Source organism: Seriola dumerili, unplaced genomic scaffold (genome assembly GCF_002260705.1).
Source record: "Seriola dumerili isolate Sdu_G_001 unplaced genomic scaffold, Sdu_1.0 BDQW01000741.1, whole genome shotgun sequence".
Taxonomy (NCBI): Eukaryota; Metazoa; Chordata; class Actinopteri; order Carangiformes; family Carangidae; genus Seriola; species Seriola dumerili.
In genome coordinates, this window is record NW_019174996.1 from 117,775 (window position 1) to 132,033 (window position 14,259).

Below are 14,259 nucleotides of genomic sequence, written 5' to 3' on the forward strand. Positions count from 1 at the left end.
TGCCTTGATTGATCACTAATCATACACTGATAGGGACCAAATGGATAACATATGGATAATTTATTGATAACATATTGATGAGATATCGATTGCAATGGCACTGATGCTACTGAAGGGAACGAGAGAGTGGTAGAGAGAGGTAGAAACTGACACAAGATCAATAAGAAGACGAGGAAAGATAGTGAAATTAGATTGTTCAACAAAAACATGTTAAAACGACCAGACCAGGACTCAGACCAAGACTGGACATAGTCAGAGTCTGGTCAGAGTTTAGATTGATGACCTGCTGTGTTTAATGGATCTGGATCAGAACAACAGATGAGGACTAAGCTGCCTGGCGAAGACCAGATTTAAACCACATCACATACTTTGGATAACTAGAAACCTAGTCTATGAGTCAAGCTGGTCTGGACCACTGGACTGCTACACTGGAGGGGCAGGGTGACAAGAGCAGACACAGTGGACCCAAATCTGGTCTGAATCCAGTATTCCAAGATGTGGACCAGAAAAACCAGTTTCAGCAACAGATCCAGACCAGGTTCACATCCACCGAGAGACACAGGCATTAGAAGAGGCAAAGAAGGCAACAGAATTCAGACTGACTCAGACCTGCAACACGACCCGGTCCAAAGTCTCTGGACCAGGTCTGGTGATCCTCTGATCTGGATCCAGACAGTTTTTTTCACTTGTGAATTGATTTTTAACTGTAAGTTTTTAAGTCAACTTCTTTTTAAAAATCTATGATTATTATTATTATTATCATTGTTATTGATATTATTATTGTTGTTGTTCTGTTCAGTTTCCTCTCTTGAACTAAACTCTGAAAACTAAACAATAAGATAAAATGAAGCTGCAGAGGTCCGAGTGTTTCTCAGATGATTTAACGTCAGGAGGAATAACCAGGTCAGATTACTGTCTAAGGACCTGAGTGAAAACACTTATCCCTGACGCTTTGATTGGATGACAGCATCCATTTCCTCCTAATGGACATACAGCTGCAGTTATCATTAGTCTGCGCACCCCACTCCCCTCCCCTGAGAACCAAAAGCATTAGACCGAGGTTCCCCTACCACACACACTGTAACACACGCATGCACGCACACACACACATACACACACAGGTTTGGGGATATTACCTGGAGACCTTGACTAATGTCAGCTTTTGTCCACAGTTGACTGGTCTGAAATGTGTCCCCTAAAGGAGTCTATGAAAGACACACACACACACATCAATATTTCATCTGAGCTAGTTTTTATACAGTAGTTTTATACAGTGGTTTATATAGTAGTTTATACAGTACTTTATGTACAGCAGTTTATACAGTGGTTCATACATTGGTTTATATACAGTGGTTTATATACAGTAGTTTATACAGTACTTTATATACAGTAGTTTATACAGTGGTTTATACAGTGGTTTATACAGTAGTTTATATACAGCAGTTTATACAGTAGTTTATACAGTGGTTTATACAGTAGTTTATATACAGTGGTTTATATAGGTGTTTATATACAGTGGTTTATATACAGTGGTTCATACATTGGTTTATATACAGTAGTTTATATACAGTAGTTTATACAGTGGTTTATATACAGTAGTTTATACAGTAGTTCCTACAGTGGTTTAAATAATGTAGTTTATACTGTAGTTTATACAGTGGTTTATATACAGTAGTTTATACAGTACTTTATATACAGCAGTTTATACAATAGTTTATACAGTGGTTCATACATTGGTTTATATACAGTAGTTTTTATACAGTGGTTTATACAGTGGTTTATACAGTAGTTTATATACAGTAGTTTATACAGTAGTTTATATACAGTGGTTTATACAGTAGTTCCTACAGTGGTTTAAATAATGTAGTTTATACTGTAGTTTATACAGTGGTTTATATACAGTAGTTTATACAGTACTTTATATACAGCAGTTTATACAATAGTTTATACAGTGGTTCATACATTGGTTTATATACAGTAGTTTTTATACAGTGGTTTATACAGTGGTTTATACAGTAGTTTATATACAGTAGTTTATACAGTAGTTTATATACAGTGGTTTATACAGTGGTTCATACATTGGTTTATATACAGTAGTTTATATACAGTAGTTTATACAGTGGTTTATATACAGTAGTTTATACAGTAGTTCCTACAGTGGTTTAAATAATGTAGTTTATACAGTAATTTATATACAGTAGTTCCTACAGTGGTTTAAATACTGTAGTTTATAAAGTGGTTTATATACAGTAGTTTATACAGTAGTTTATACAGTGGTTTAAATACTGTAGTTTATACAGTGGTTTATATACAGTAGTTTATACCATGGTTTATATACTGTAGTTTATATACAGTATTTTATATACTGTAGTTTATATAGTAGTTTATATTCAGTAGTTTATACAGTGGTTTATATAAAGTAGTTTATATACAGTAGTATAGTAGTATATGTATCATATATAAGTGATGTTTGACTCTGAGCTCTGTTTGTCTCTGACACTGTGATTGACTGACCGGATCCATTAATCTGACAGAATCGTTTGTCTCTGTCTCTACAGGATGTTATCGTGTCCACCTACCACCTCCCCCTCCCCCTCCCCCCCTCCACCCACCAACACAATGACCTCTGACCCCCGCCATGCTGCCATGGAAACCTACTGGAGGGAAGTGCAGAGCATCGAGGAGGAGAAGGAGGGAGAAGATGAAGATGAGGAAGAGGAGGAGAGGAAGAGTATGGACGGTAAGTCAAACTTACAGCAAAGTGAGACATTCGCTCCGTGTCTCATCTCTACCTGTCTTTGTTTACCTGCAGAGGTGGAGCTGGAGGAGGCGTGGCTGACAGAGGCGGGGTTATCCTCCCTGGTGACAGGCTCGTCGGAGGACGAGGCGCCGCCGCCGGCTGAGGCAGTGCTGTCCACGTTGACACGGCAACAAACCGCCACAGTGAGGAGGAGGCTGGACATATACAATGAGACGCTGAAGAAGAGAAACAAGCAGCCAATCAGAGATGTCCGGGACATCTTCACTCAGGTGGGTCAAATATATACACTGACATACACACAGAGTGTAACAAAGGTAAACACAAGGTGTAACACAAAAATAAACACGGGGTGTAACACATGTAACAGCTGATTGTGTTTTGTTTTCGTCCATGTGTTATGAATAAAGCTGGTTTGAAGCCTGCTGTGAGAGCAGTCACATTCTCTCTGGCTGTTTTCAGATAAACTGTAATCATATAAAAATCAGCCATTATGTTTTAATGTGTCATTATGTATCTGAACACAGATCTTGAAGGGAATTCTGGGAGTTGTAGTGCATTAGAAAAAGTCATGACTCAGTGTTTTCTGTTTCAGTCTGACAATGACTCAGCTGACAGATGCCCCTCCCCCTTCTCTCACCACTCTGCGTCACCACCGAGTCGATACCACACCACCACCAAAACCATCCGCCGCAGCACTCACAGAGGTACCTGTCTCTCTGCTCAAAGACCTACCCAATCACAGGCCTGTTGGATCCTGTACTGGGTTCTAGAGTTCCTCTTGTCTGTAGGAGTACGTGGTAGTCAATGAGGAGGTTTGAGTAGTCCGTTAGAGGTTCTAGAGGTAGTTCTGGATGATCCATGAGTCCTCTAGGTGGTTCTGGGGGTCCCTTAGGTCTGCTATTGGTCACTTAGGAGATTCTAGAGGTCCTTTAGATGGTTCTAGTTTTCTTCTACGTCGTTCTAGAGATTAGACTGTTTACTGTTGATGTTTGTGTTTACAGTTCGATCAACTCTTCCCACGTTTCTGTTTGAGGATCAGCTTCCTGAACACCCATCATCCCCCACAAACACACACTCTCCGTCAAACACACACTCTCTGACACTCACTCCCTCCCCTCCTCACACTCACTCACCACCCGTCAGTCAGTCAAGACGAGCTGATTGGCTGTTGCGAGACTCTACGTATTCAGAGGGTGTGGCTGAGCACAAACGGGGCGGGACTTGTTGGGACTGCCTGCATTTCATTGAGGATGACAACAGTGACCTGTCAGTGAGTCTGATCTGTGACATTCACCTGTTTGTTACCATGGAGACCAACAACAACATTTTAGTAATTTCTGAGATGATCCTGCTGTTTACTTTGGAACTACAGCTCCCATAATGCTTTGGGGAGTGTAAACACAAAGTATAATGTTGCCATGGATTTAGTGAGTTAACTGTGAGCTACAACTTTAGCCTTCAGTTTCCATGTAGTCAGACTGTCTCATTAACAGCAGCTGATCACAGCTGAGATCGATTGTGATCAGCTGTGATCACTTCCTGTCCGCAGTGTATCATGATGTTTTACTGTCATTTATGAAGGAAACTTAAAAACAGGAGGATTCTCTATGAAGTTCTACAGACTCCATTTCTCTGGAGCTTTATTCTGGGTTAGGAAGTGATGTCACACTGAACCAGATCAACATGTGGTTCAGGTCTGATCAGGATTCTAAGTGTTTTAAAGGAAATGAATATGCTCCTTGAATGATCACAGTGTGTGTGTGTGTGTGTGTGTGTGTGTGTGTGTGTGTGTGTGTGTGTGTGTGTGTGTGTGTGTGTAGTTTGTACCTGTCTGTCCCTCTCAGGATCTCACCTGGGCAGATGACCTGTCATCATGTGACCTCACCCAGCTCTGCTTCATCTCTCACATCGAGCTCTCCACCTTCCTGGTCGCTCTAGGTGTCCAAACCAAACATACCCGTCCACCACGCCACAGAACCCGGGGTGAGCTTCATTTTTACAAAAAACAAACACTGTCAAAGATTTAAGTTGATCATCTCTCAGTTGATCTCTACACATCTATGACTTTATGACATCACAATGTTTGAACAGGGCTCATATTATTACAGATGAGATAACTGATGATGACGTCATTAACACTGATTAATATAAAACATTTCATCTGTTACTGAATCTGAAAACACAATGACACTATGACTCTGTCTCTCTCTCTCTGTTGATCAGACGGCGGTGTATTCGGTGTTCCTCTGAACTCATTGTTGGAGAATGACAGGAAAAAGTTTCCTGGAATCAAAGTTCCTGTCGTCTTCCAGAAGGTGAAGAACCCGTCTGTCTGTCTGTCTCTCTCTCTGTCTGTCTGCAGGTCAGTGTTGTTTCAGCTGACATTCATGTTAGCTTTCTGCTGAGCTAACGTGCTACAGCTGAACATTCCTGTGATGCAGTGTGTGGTTAGCATTTAGCTTCAAGTTAAATGTGTTGAAGTTTAATTTAGATCAGAGCAGCTGCAGCTGTTCTCTGACAGAACTGAGGTTCTAATGTTCTACAGAGAACATATGACCTCAGATCAGCTGTTGGACCCTGACACTGAGTCTCCAACACTTCTACAAACACATCGACCTCTGATGATTATGAACAGGAAGTGGTTTACCTGGTTTCAGGTCTGTGATGTCATCAGATTTAAATTTGAGCTGTTACAACAACAAACAACCATAAACACTAGTACTGCTGTCTTTGTGAGAACCATCACAGAGGCTGTGATGTCTGTAATGTCAGTGATGATGCCAGTGACGAGAAAGATTCTGTGGCTGCTGGAGACGGAGCTGAGCTCAGATGAAATATTGATAATGTGTGAGAGGAGTCAGCCTTTTCCATTGTATTGATCTGTCTGTGTGTGTGTGTGTGTGTGCGTGCGTGTGTAGTTGCTGTGTATCTTAGAGCAGACCGGCCTGCAGACTGAGGGGATTCTCAGAGTACCAGGATCAGCTGCCAGACTGAAGGTAACAAACTGTCTCACCAAATTAAAATACATTTAAATTGAATAATATGATGGTATTTTTTTGAAGGACATGAGGGAATCTGTCTGTCTGTCTGTCTGTCTGTCTCTCTGTCTGTCTGTCTGTCTCTCTGTCTGTAGTACCTGCGTAGAGAGTTAGACAGGTGTGGTGGAGACTTGGACTGGTCTGCAGTCAGACAGGTGGACGCTGCAGGTCTTCTGAAGCTTTTCATCAGAGAGCTGCCGACACCTCTGCTGACACACACACACCTGTCCACCTACCGCTCTGTGCTGGGTACACACACACACACGCACACCGTACAGACAACTGGTGGGGGGGGGGGCTAGCCTCCCACTGAATGAATGAACTGTGTTGACCTGTTTGTCTCTGCAGGTGTGTCATCTGTTCTCCACCAGGTTCAGGCTCTGCAGCTGCTGTCGTTGTTACTTCCTGAAGTCAACAGAGACACACTCAGAGTAAACAACAACAACACAGCAAATACACAACAACAAAAAGAACTACACAACAGCAACACACAAAAACAAAACATCAAATCAGCTCAACAGGTGTTAGGGTCAAAGACTCAGCAGGTGGTCAAAGGTGTAACTACTGTTCACACTGACAGACAGGTTAAACACCTGGCTGCAGTGATTACAGGTGAAACTCTCCTGACTCCACACACACACACACACACACACACACACACACACACACACACACACAAAACCTGGATCTGTTTCCATAATTGCAGGTAAACCTACCTGGACCTGTTTCTATGGTTACAGGTAAACCTGGATCTGTTTCCATAGTTACAGGTTAATCTGGATCTGTTTCCATGGTTACAGGCCCTGCTAGTCTTCCTGCGTAAGGTGGTCTCTCATCAGGACCAAAACCGGATGTCTCTGTGGAATGTCTCCATGGTAATGGCACCCAACCTGTTCTCCTGCCGTCACCATGGTAACAAGCTATCCATCACCAAGCAACGGGAGGAGATGGAGGAGGCAGTAGGTGGAGCTCAACTGATCCGGCTGATGATCACACACCAGGACCTGTTGTGGATCGTGAGTCTGAGGACACACCTGTACAGTCCCAGTTTCTATGGCAACTTAAGATCCGTCTCCACCCAGTTACAGGTTACACCTGTCTGTGACATCACCTGTCTTTCTCTGATAGGTTCCAAGCTTCCTGTTGTCTCAGGTGAGACGGATGAACCAGGCAACCAATCAAAAACAGTCTGGCCTGACGAGGACAGGGAGACGACTCCTGAGGAGGAAGAGTGACAAGAATGACAGAAACCAGGTGAGACCAATACCAGAACGGGGCCATATTAAATGAACCTGTTCACCTGTTTGTCCTCTGATGTCAACAGTGTGACATCACACCTTTGTGTGTGTGCAGATCACAGAGGTTTGTGAAGGTGTGATCAGGGTCTGTGCCCCCCTACACACCAAGGTCTCCATGGCGATACAACTTGACGGACAAATGAGAGCCAAAGACGTCACCGCCCGCTTCGAGTTTGAGAACAGGTAACACACACACACTTCTGTACTTGTAAGGACCACCCCCCACCTAACTCTGAACCTGAACCATAAAACCAGGTCTGAACCTTTTAACACACAGACACAATCTGTCATTTATCCTGTCTCTCTTGCTCTCTCTCTCTCTCTGTCTGTCTCTCTCAAATTTAAATTCAAATTCAAATAAGCTTTATTGGCATGAGAGATCAGAAACCTATATTTCCAGAGCAGTACAGAAAATTATAAATATTGACGGATGATTAATGATTATACAATAGTATATATATATAAATTATATATTCTCTCTGTCTCTCTCTCTGTCTCTCAACCACCAGTCCTGTTCAGAGTCTGTACGAAGTCGGAGGAAACATCTGTGAGTCTCATTATGACATTGTCAAATAACTACCTGCTGCACAGGTATTCAAAGATATTAACACCTGTCTGTCTCTCAGGTGAGCGTCGTCTCCATCCAGACTGCATCCTGTTGGATGTTTACAGAGCGAATCCTCACTGTGATTGGCTGATCAAACCCTGACACACAATCTTTCTCACCTGTGTCACAACTTGTTCTACCTGTCTCATTGCCTCTGGCAACCTGTTGAACCACTCTCCCCCGTCTCACCGCTTCCAAAACTAGTTCCAACCTGTCTCACAACGTGCCTTACCACCCGACAGTCTCATAACTCGTCTTACCTCCTGCCCCACAAGTCTCCAGCTGTCTCACCACTAGTCTGAACCTGTCTCACCACTCTCAACAACTTACACCTATAACCAACACTTGACATCACAGCGGTGACATCACATCCCATCATTCATCAGATGGTATAAACATAAGGCTCCTAAACTTCAGTGTTCAAACATCAATGGAGATCAATAGAAACAGTTTCTATTGATATTTACTTTGTATTTTGTACATATTGATTATTGATAGCAAAGCAGAGAATCAATCGGTCTCTTCCTGTTCTGTTGTTTGTAATAAACTAAAATGTGGATGTAAAAACTTGCTCATACTAAAATCAAAGATGTGCTGAAGGTGTTGTCTCTCCTCCTGCTGGTCAGAGTCTGTACCTACAGCTGTGTGTCAGTGTGACGAACATGAATAGAACAACAGAACACATCAGTAAACCTAGAGAATATGTTGAGAATGTAATGATCCTGGTTTGAATTAAAATGGTTTATTTCATGTAAACAGAGCCCTTTGAGTTTATGTGTCCACTCTGGGCTCCTGTAGTTTAGTGACAGTAATGAAACAATAAAATAAAAGTCGTGGTTTAAACACAGCAGCTCTGCTCATTGAACTGAACAGATTCATATACAACAGTTTTCTGTACAGAGTCCTGTCATTTACAAAGGGAGAAGTATTTACAGATCATACAAGAAGCCAGAGGAACGTCAGCCACGTTTAACATGTTCACCACATGATCGTTGAGGTTATCAGTTCATGTTAAAGGAGCTATTTGTAAGTTCTGCTATTGCCACATAGCATTAGCATCTGTTTACTTACCAGTCTAGAAGAAACTAACATCATCTTTTACTCACCAACAGCTGTCTCCAAACACCAATGTAACTTCTGGTCTCTTCTCTTCTACTGAAGTTAGCATGCTAACCAGCTAGCTGCAGCCTGGTCAGATCGTCTCCTCACTTTCTGATACTGAGTCACTGTAGCCTGCAGTCTGTCCTGAAGCTGCTCAGTGGACGGATTATAACCTGCTGTAAACACAACGATGACTAAAGATCCTGGTGAGTGACAATCTTCATCACCATCGTCATCATCGGCTCCAGAATAAAACCAGGTTCAGCAGCAGAGGAAACTTACAAACAGCCCCTTTAAAGTCAGTTCATGTTCACTGATGCAGAGAAAACTACATTAAAATCAATCAACAGATACAGTCAAAATATTCTTATTCATACAGTGATAAGGAGCAGCTGATGTTGTCCAGATGTGAGGAGTAGCTGATATTGTCCAGATGTTAGGAGCAGCTGATGTTAGGAGCAGCTGATGTCCAGATGTGAGGAGCAGCTGATATTGTCCAGATGTGAGGAGTCGCTGATGTTGTCCAGATGTTAGGAGCAGCTGATGTTGTCCAGATGTTGCTCCTCTGCAGCCATGGCAGCAGCCTGCAGTGTCTCTGTGTCGCTCTGCAGTGGATTCAGCTGTTTCCTCTCACTGTGCATGTTGTTTTCATGACGCTTCAGATCTGACGCCTGAAAGTACAAAGACAGTGAACTCACCACGTGACAGACAGACAGCAGGTGTACTGAGTGTTCAGATATAATAGGTACCTTGGCGAAGGCCTTGGTGCAGGACGGACAGACGAATGGTTTCTCTCCTCTGTGTCTCCTCTCATGATCCTTCAGGTGAGACTTGTGTTTAAACGCCTGCAGACAGGTGAGCCGACAGACAGGTGAGCAGACAGAAAGGTATGAAACAGGAGAGGCAGACAGGTGAGACAGAGACAGATGAGCTCACCTTGTCACACATCTGGCAGGCGAACGGTCTCTCGTTGCTGTGAACTCGTTCGTGTTTCTTCAGGTCTGGAGCTCGAATGAACGATTTACCACAAACGTCACACCTGTACGGTTTGAAGCCTGTGTGGATCTTCAGGTGCTCTGGAACACACAGGTGAAGGCGGAGCCAAACACGTTACCTTAGAGTAAAAACACAGTCCCACAGTAATCTGATGGTATCTGGTTACACCTGAGTACAGGTGTGTTTGTACCTTTCAGGTGAGCATGTGTGGTGAAAGCTTTGGTGCAGATCTCACAGGCAAACGGACGCTCTGCTGAGTGAAGCTTCTCATGTTTCCTACAAACAGAGAGACGGTGACTAGGTGTGTTATCCAAGTGTGTTGACCGGGTGTGTGATCCAGATGTGTGGTACGTACCTGAGTCTGCTCTCGTCCAAGAAGGTCTTGCCACACACCTGGCAGGCGAGCTGTTCTCGGTGTCCATATAGCAGGTATTCAAACTTCATGTCTGTTGTTGCTGTCGACCAACCAGGTGGCTGTTCGTCCTTCACCTCCCCCATACTGTCAGCAAATGTCAGCGTCTGGGTGGCATGATGCTCTGCCCCCAGCTCTTTAGGCTCTGCCTCCATCTCTGTCACCACATCCTGGTCGTAGCAGGTCACCTGGAGAGGTCACACAGGTGTAGTGACAGGTGCGGTTTACCGGCCTGTACATGCATCAGCACGTCTTCGCAGAGGTTCCTGTTCTTAGACTGAACTTTGTAACTGCCTCTCTAACTCGTCAGTTCACCGTGGTCGTGTCTGGAGAGACGGCAAACAGCTGATGGCACACGGCGAGCTGAGGAGGAAGAGACAGGGGAGCAGTGGCGGAGCGTCATACTATGAGGAGACGTTATGAACCAGCCCCCCCCCCCCCCTGAATCAGACGGATGAGCTAATGGCTCTAACACAGCATCAAAGGGAAGGTAGCATTCCGCTGGAGACATGGTTAACGACGCTAATCGTGCTAACTCTGGACACTAACGCCACACTGGGTGGTTTCCAGCTGCTGTGGGCGACAGGACACAGGGCACTCTGTGTGTGTGTGTGTGTGTGTGTGTGTGTGTGTGTGTGTGTGTGTGTGTGTGTGTGTGTGTGTACCTTGTGTACATCCTCATTGGTCAGTTCTTTCAGGATGGCTTCCTGGACACGCAGTGCTGCACTGGGAGATTTATCTAGCTCTTGATTGGCTGATGCCTCAACAAGGTCATCTGTGGCAGGTGTGTTATGTTCACCCAGCACCTGAACACAGTTACCATCATCATGACAAGATAACGTGGCAGATGTTTGATAAGTGATCAGTACTGATTAGTTTACCTCAGACTCAGCGGCCAGCTGAGCCTCGGGCGGCAGCGCCATCTTCACGATGTCATAGGGAAACTTCTCTTTATCTTCTGACGACACGTCTCGTTTCTGAGCACACATGAATGCATCATCAGGTCTGCTCCTCCTCCTCACCATCATCATCAGCAAACTGCTGAGTCGGAGGCTGACTGATGGGAATGTGTGTTACCTGTGTATTATGTCACCTGTGTGTGTTACCTGTGAGCAGAGCTTGTCGAGGAAGCGGATGCCAAGGATCTGTCCAGACGACATCATGAGGTTGACGTCTCTCTTCTTCACAGAGATCTTTGCAGTGTACATGTAGTTCAACACCTCCTCAAAGATATCAGAGCGGATGAAGTCGATCTCAATCACAGACGAGTTGTCCACCTGACACACACACACAGTTTTAAAAAAAAAGGTATTTAAAGAGTCCAGGAGGACAGACCTTTCACCAGATTGATGAAGTTCATGAGTCACCTCGTGTTTCTTGAACAGTTTTTTGAAGTAGTTGGAGCAGGCGGCAAGCACACAGCGGTGAGCGCGGAACTTGACGTCTTCGACAACCACAGCGATGTCACAGTGTTCGCCCTCCAGTCGCTGCTCATTCAGCAGCTTCAGGAAGATGCTTTTGTGTTCGTCGTCCACGTACTTCACTGTCTCCGCCATCTGCACACAGATCAGGTGACAACATTAAATTGCAGGCTCAGTGGTATAAAACCTGCAGTCTGGGTTTGATGAGTCCATGTTACTGCTTCAGTGAACAGCTACATATAAGTTACAACCTGATTACTAACAAGAAAAGAAATCAGAAATCAACACTAACTGGGGGGGGGGGTGTCTGGTGTGAACGCGTGAACATATACGGGTTAGGGCCAAAGATGATTTAACTGATCTCTGGATGTTTTTACTTAACACTTAAAACTAGTCATTGTTAATGAGTGTAAAGCTGCAGTCACCTGGACAGGTGTTCTGTTAACAAATCAAATGCTGCCCTCCTGTCTTTCACAAGTCAGGGTTTCTTTGATGACTTGTTTCAGTTGTTTACGCCCCCTCAGTGACAAACATGGACTGGAAAAAATCTTAGAAACACCTGTTGTATAAGTCCAACATGGGCCTCACCTATGAAACAGGAGTATTTGTTACAGCAAGTTGGAGACAATTGGACCTAATAAAGTTGACACTCAGTATTAGCATGAAGTCAGTTGGTTAGCTGTGAGGTAACACTGGAGGCTGTATCATTTCGCATGTGGTCAGACTGTCTCATTGACAGCAGCTGAATCAGCTGAGTTTTGAGTTTTGAGACAAACTGTGGAAACTGTATTTTTTAACCGCCGCCCCCCATCCGTTTTACCTGAAGAAAAATTAAAAAAAAATCAATGTTTTCATGCATCTTTACTCTGACACCTGAGCAGCGCGGTGTCAGTGCCTTGCTCAGAGGTAAAGACAGACAAACACGCCCCCCCCCCCCCCCCCGCACTTTTGCAGTAAGTAGTTCATGTACCTCTCATACCGCGGACACGCGCACCTCAGCGTGTGCACGCTTCACGATGCCTTTAGCTGAACGGAGCGGACTGACAGGCTAGCTGTTGTCACCGAGCTCACACACGTTATTTTATTCACATGGCTTTACTTTCCTGAACCGACCGAGTTTTATCTGAAAACCACCACAGACTGGGTCTAAACCTGGACCCGCACGGTTAACCGACACCGAGTCCAGTTTCTACTCAGACCACAGTTCATTTGAATCGGGCTGAAGCGGCTTAAGCTAACGCGCCGACGGCTGCCTAGCTAGCGTTAATTTAACGGTCATAAAATCGGAACCAAACCGTTTGAACAGTAAATCAGAAAGCGTGATAGCGGGAATTTGACTGTGTAACGGGGTTTTCAGATGGTACCGGCCGCTGTTTATCAGTGAGGCTAACATTAGCTTTCAACTTAATAGAGCTAACATGCTAGTTTAACGTTCAACAATCTAAACGTTACCGGCGGATAAACCGGGCTCCCGGAGCCCGCTGCAGCTGACTTGTGTGTACCGGGAAGTGACAGGCGGTGTTTAATACCGTCGGTGTTTCACGGGAGTTTTGGTGTTTGTGGTGAAACTCGGTGTTTGTGTTAAATGGCGGACAGTCCGGCCTGCGGCTCCGCTCTCACACAAAATGGCGTTTATCTAGTAACTCTCCGCCACGGACAGTCTCCGGTAAAACTGCTGACCCGACACCATCACCGGGCGTACGGGGAGCGGGCCGCGTGCTCAGCCGTCCCCGGGACCGACACACAGGCACGCGAGCAGCGGCGGCGCCGCGGCCTCGGCGACACGAACGAGTCGGAGCTCGAGCGGCCATGAACGGCTCGAGAGCGCGCAGACATCCCCGCGGAAACAGAGCCGGAACGGGGAACGAGGAGAGCGCGGGGCCGTTGGAGCGGGCTCTTACCGTCACAGAGTCCCGGGGTGAGTGTGTCTCTCTGGGTGTGTCAGCGCACCGGGAGCCGGGAAACACTTTATCCGGTGGTTGTTGTTGTTGTTGATGAGGACGAGCACCGAGCGGAAGGCCGCGCTTTGCGCTAGCACGCACACACTGCAGGAGCACGCAGGCAGCGCGCCAAACATCCTCTGAGCGCGACGGAGAAAAACCTCTCACGCATGCGCCCTCCTCAAGTGACCCTGCCTTCTATGAGTGTTCACATTCTCACCTGTCTGCCCCCCGCCCCCCAATAATGTGATTAATCAGAAACCTGGTCCTCTGAAGCAGAACATGAACTATATCGTAGTAGAGGATTCTGGTTTTCAGACCTGAATGGTGTTTTCTTGTCCAATAAAGAAATAAAATGTGAGGAGAAGCCGCCGCCATATTTATAGCTGACTGTTAAACATAGTCATCAGACCTGATTCTGGTTCTCCAGTGATTTAGGTCTTGAGGGAATAGTGGACTTAAAAAAAAAAAAAAGAAGAAACCCCAACAGATCATCTGCAGGGTTTTAAAGCAAACATTAAAGTGCTGTCTGAACTTAAAGGAGCTCCGTTTAACTGTGATGTGACAATAAACTGACGAACACCATCCTTTCAGTTATTACAGTTAATCATTATTACGCACATGAGAATTAATTGTTCTGAGTCATTCTCTCTGGTTTCAGCTTTAACATGATGAGTTTGTTTTT

At 44.9% G+C, this 14,259-nt stretch overlaps 2 protein-coding genes across 2 annotated transcripts; one reads left to right on the forward strand and one right to left on the reverse strand.

The window, feature by feature from the left end:
* The first annotated feature begins 2,733 nt into the window (after nt 1–2,733).
* Nucleotides 2,734–8,551, forward strand: LOC111236877 (rho GTPase-activating protein 28-like). Its single transcript, XM_022765775.1, has 14 exons — nt 2,734–2,740; nt 2,813–3,030; nt 3,354–3,465; nt 3,763–4,031; nt 4,606–4,744; nt 4,985–5,076; nt 5,680–5,757; nt 5,895–6,048; nt 6,148–6,230; nt 6,600–6,815; nt 6,928–7,053; nt 7,153–7,280; nt 7,607–7,644; nt 7,724–8,551. The coding sequence occupies exons 1-14, from the start codon at nt 2,734–2,736 to the stop codon at nt 7,804–7,806; spliced, it is 1,743 nt and encodes a 580-aa protein (XP_022621496.1). The 3' UTR covers nt 7,807–8,551.
* On the reverse strand, nt 8,448–13,687 carry LOC111236864 (zinc finger and BTB domain-containing protein 14-like). The gene is made up of 10 exons (XM_022765742.1): nt 13,536–13,687; nt 11,581–11,769; nt 11,320–11,490; nt 11,095–11,190; nt 10,879–11,019; nt 10,157–10,401; nt 9,992–10,077; nt 9,742–9,881; nt 9,555–9,650; nt 8,448–9,476 (listed from the first exon to the last, which is right to left on the reverse strand). The coding sequence occupies exons 2-10, from the start codon at nt 11,767–11,769 to the stop codon at nt 9,336–9,338; spliced, it is 1,305 nt and encodes a 434-aa protein (XP_022621463.1). The 5' UTR covers nt 13,536–13,687; the 3' UTR covers nt 8,448–9,335.
* Between the last annotated feature and the right edge of the window lie 572 nt (nt 13,688–14,259).